At 53.6% G+C, this 1,676-nt stretch overlaps 1 protein-coding gene across 1 annotated transcript; it reads left to right on the top strand.

Annotated features, from left to right (window-relative positions):
* The first annotated feature begins 563 nt into the window (after window positions 1-563).
* LOC108529744 (adenosylhomocysteinase-like) lies at window positions 564-1,462 on the top strand. Its single transcript, XM_017872230.1, has one exon. It carries the CDS (start codon window positions 647-649, stop codon window positions 1,460-1,462), a length of 816 nt encoding a protein of 271 aa, XP_017727719.1. The 5' UTR covers window positions 564-646.
* Window positions 1,463-1,676: the final 214 nt, after the last annotated feature.

The raw sequence follows: 1,676 nt of genomic DNA, 5'->3' as shown, positions 1-1,676 counted from the left end.
TCAAAATGCAAACTTACTTTTCGTCTTTGTATCTTAATTTTTTTTTTTTTTTTTTTTTTGAGATGGAGTCTCACACTGTCGCCCAGTCTGGAGTGCAGTGGCGCGATCTCGGCTCACTGCAAGCTCCACCTCCCGGGTTCACGCCGTTCTCCTGCCTTGATAGTATCTTTCCCTGCTCCAGGAAGAAAACTTGCGTGGGTCCTTCTTCAGTAATAGAGTGCTATGGTTACTTTAAATCACAGAGCAGAGTTTTGGGGCTGGCTACCTGGGGGCCAGCAAAGGCATGGGCACTAAACCCAGATGCTTGGACACTAGAGTCACCCACCACTGCTTGAACCAACTGGCCTGGGCAGGAAGCATGTCACACAAGACCTGCTTCTACAAGGCTGCAGTGATGGGCAGAGTGGAGAGGACCAGGATTCAATACAACGTCAGAGAACCACAGGGAGAGACTGGGTCGGGGCTGAGGTACATGAGACCACACTTGGGACCCTGGGCATGATCCGACAAGGCAGGAGAACCCTCAAGGATGATACATTTTGCTCTTTAAAATAAAACATATCCTATCCGGCGTCGCCCGCCCAGTGCGTGTCCCCAGACTGAGGCCCAGCCCCCTTCGCCTGTTTCTATCACGAGCGCCGCCAGCATGTCTGACAAACTGCCCTACAAAGTCGCTGACATGGGACTGGCTGCCTGGGGATGCAAGGCCCTGGACATTGCTGAGAACGAGATGCCGGGCCTGATGCGTATGCGGGAGCAGTACTCGGCCTCCAAGCCACTGAAGGGCGCTCGTATCGCCGGCTGCCTGCACATGACGATGGAGACGGCCATCCTCATTGAGACTCTCGTTGCCCTGGGTGCTGAGGTGCAGTGGTCCAGCTGCAACATCTCCACCCAGGACCATGTGGCAGCTGCCGTTGCCAAGGCTGGCATTCCAGTATATGCCTGGAAGGGCGAAATGGAGGAGGAGTACCTGTGGTGCATTGAGCAGATGCTGTACTTCAAGGACGGGCCCGTCAACATGATTCTGGATGAAGGGGGCGACCTCACCAACCTCATCCACACCAAGTACCCACAGCTCCTGTCAGGCATCCGAGGCATCTCTGAGGAGACAATGACTGGGGTCCACAACCTCTACAAGATGATGGCCAATGGGATCCTCAAGGTGCCTGCCATCAATGTCAATGACTCCATCACCAAGAGCAAGTTTGACAACCTCTATGGCTGCTGGGAGTCCCTCATAGATGGCATCAAGCGGGCCACAGATGTGATGATTGCCGCCAAGGTAGCAGTGGTAGCAGGCTATGATGATGTGGGCAAGGGCTGTGCCCAGGCCCTGCGGGGTTTTGGGGCCCGTGTCATCACCTCTGGCAAGGCATGGAACGGAGATGGAAAGGGCAATGACAGAGACGTGGAGGCTTCCTATCCCTTGAATGATGGAAGAGAACGCCTCGCTACATAGAGCAGCCTACATAGTGTTCTCTTTCTTGGACACTGAGACACATAGGACTGCGAAGAGGACCAGGATCATCTTTGTCACCACCACAGTACTGTGTTGACATCATCCCTTGGCTGGCACTTTGAGCAGATGCAAAAGGATGATGCCATTGTTGTGTAACACTGGACACTGTTGGACGTGGATTGATCGATTGTCAATAGAGTGGTGCTACAAGTGA

Source organism: Rhinopithecus bieti, unplaced genomic scaffold (genome assembly GCF_001698545.2).
Source record: "Rhinopithecus bieti isolate Rb0 unplaced genomic scaffold, ASM169854v2 scaffold_6710, whole genome shotgun sequence".
NCBI classification, from domain to species: domain Eukaryota; kingdom Metazoa; phylum Chordata; class Mammalia; order Primates; family Cercopithecidae; genus Rhinopithecus; species Rhinopithecus bieti.
This window is presented reverse-complemented; position numbering and strand designations above follow the sequence as displayed.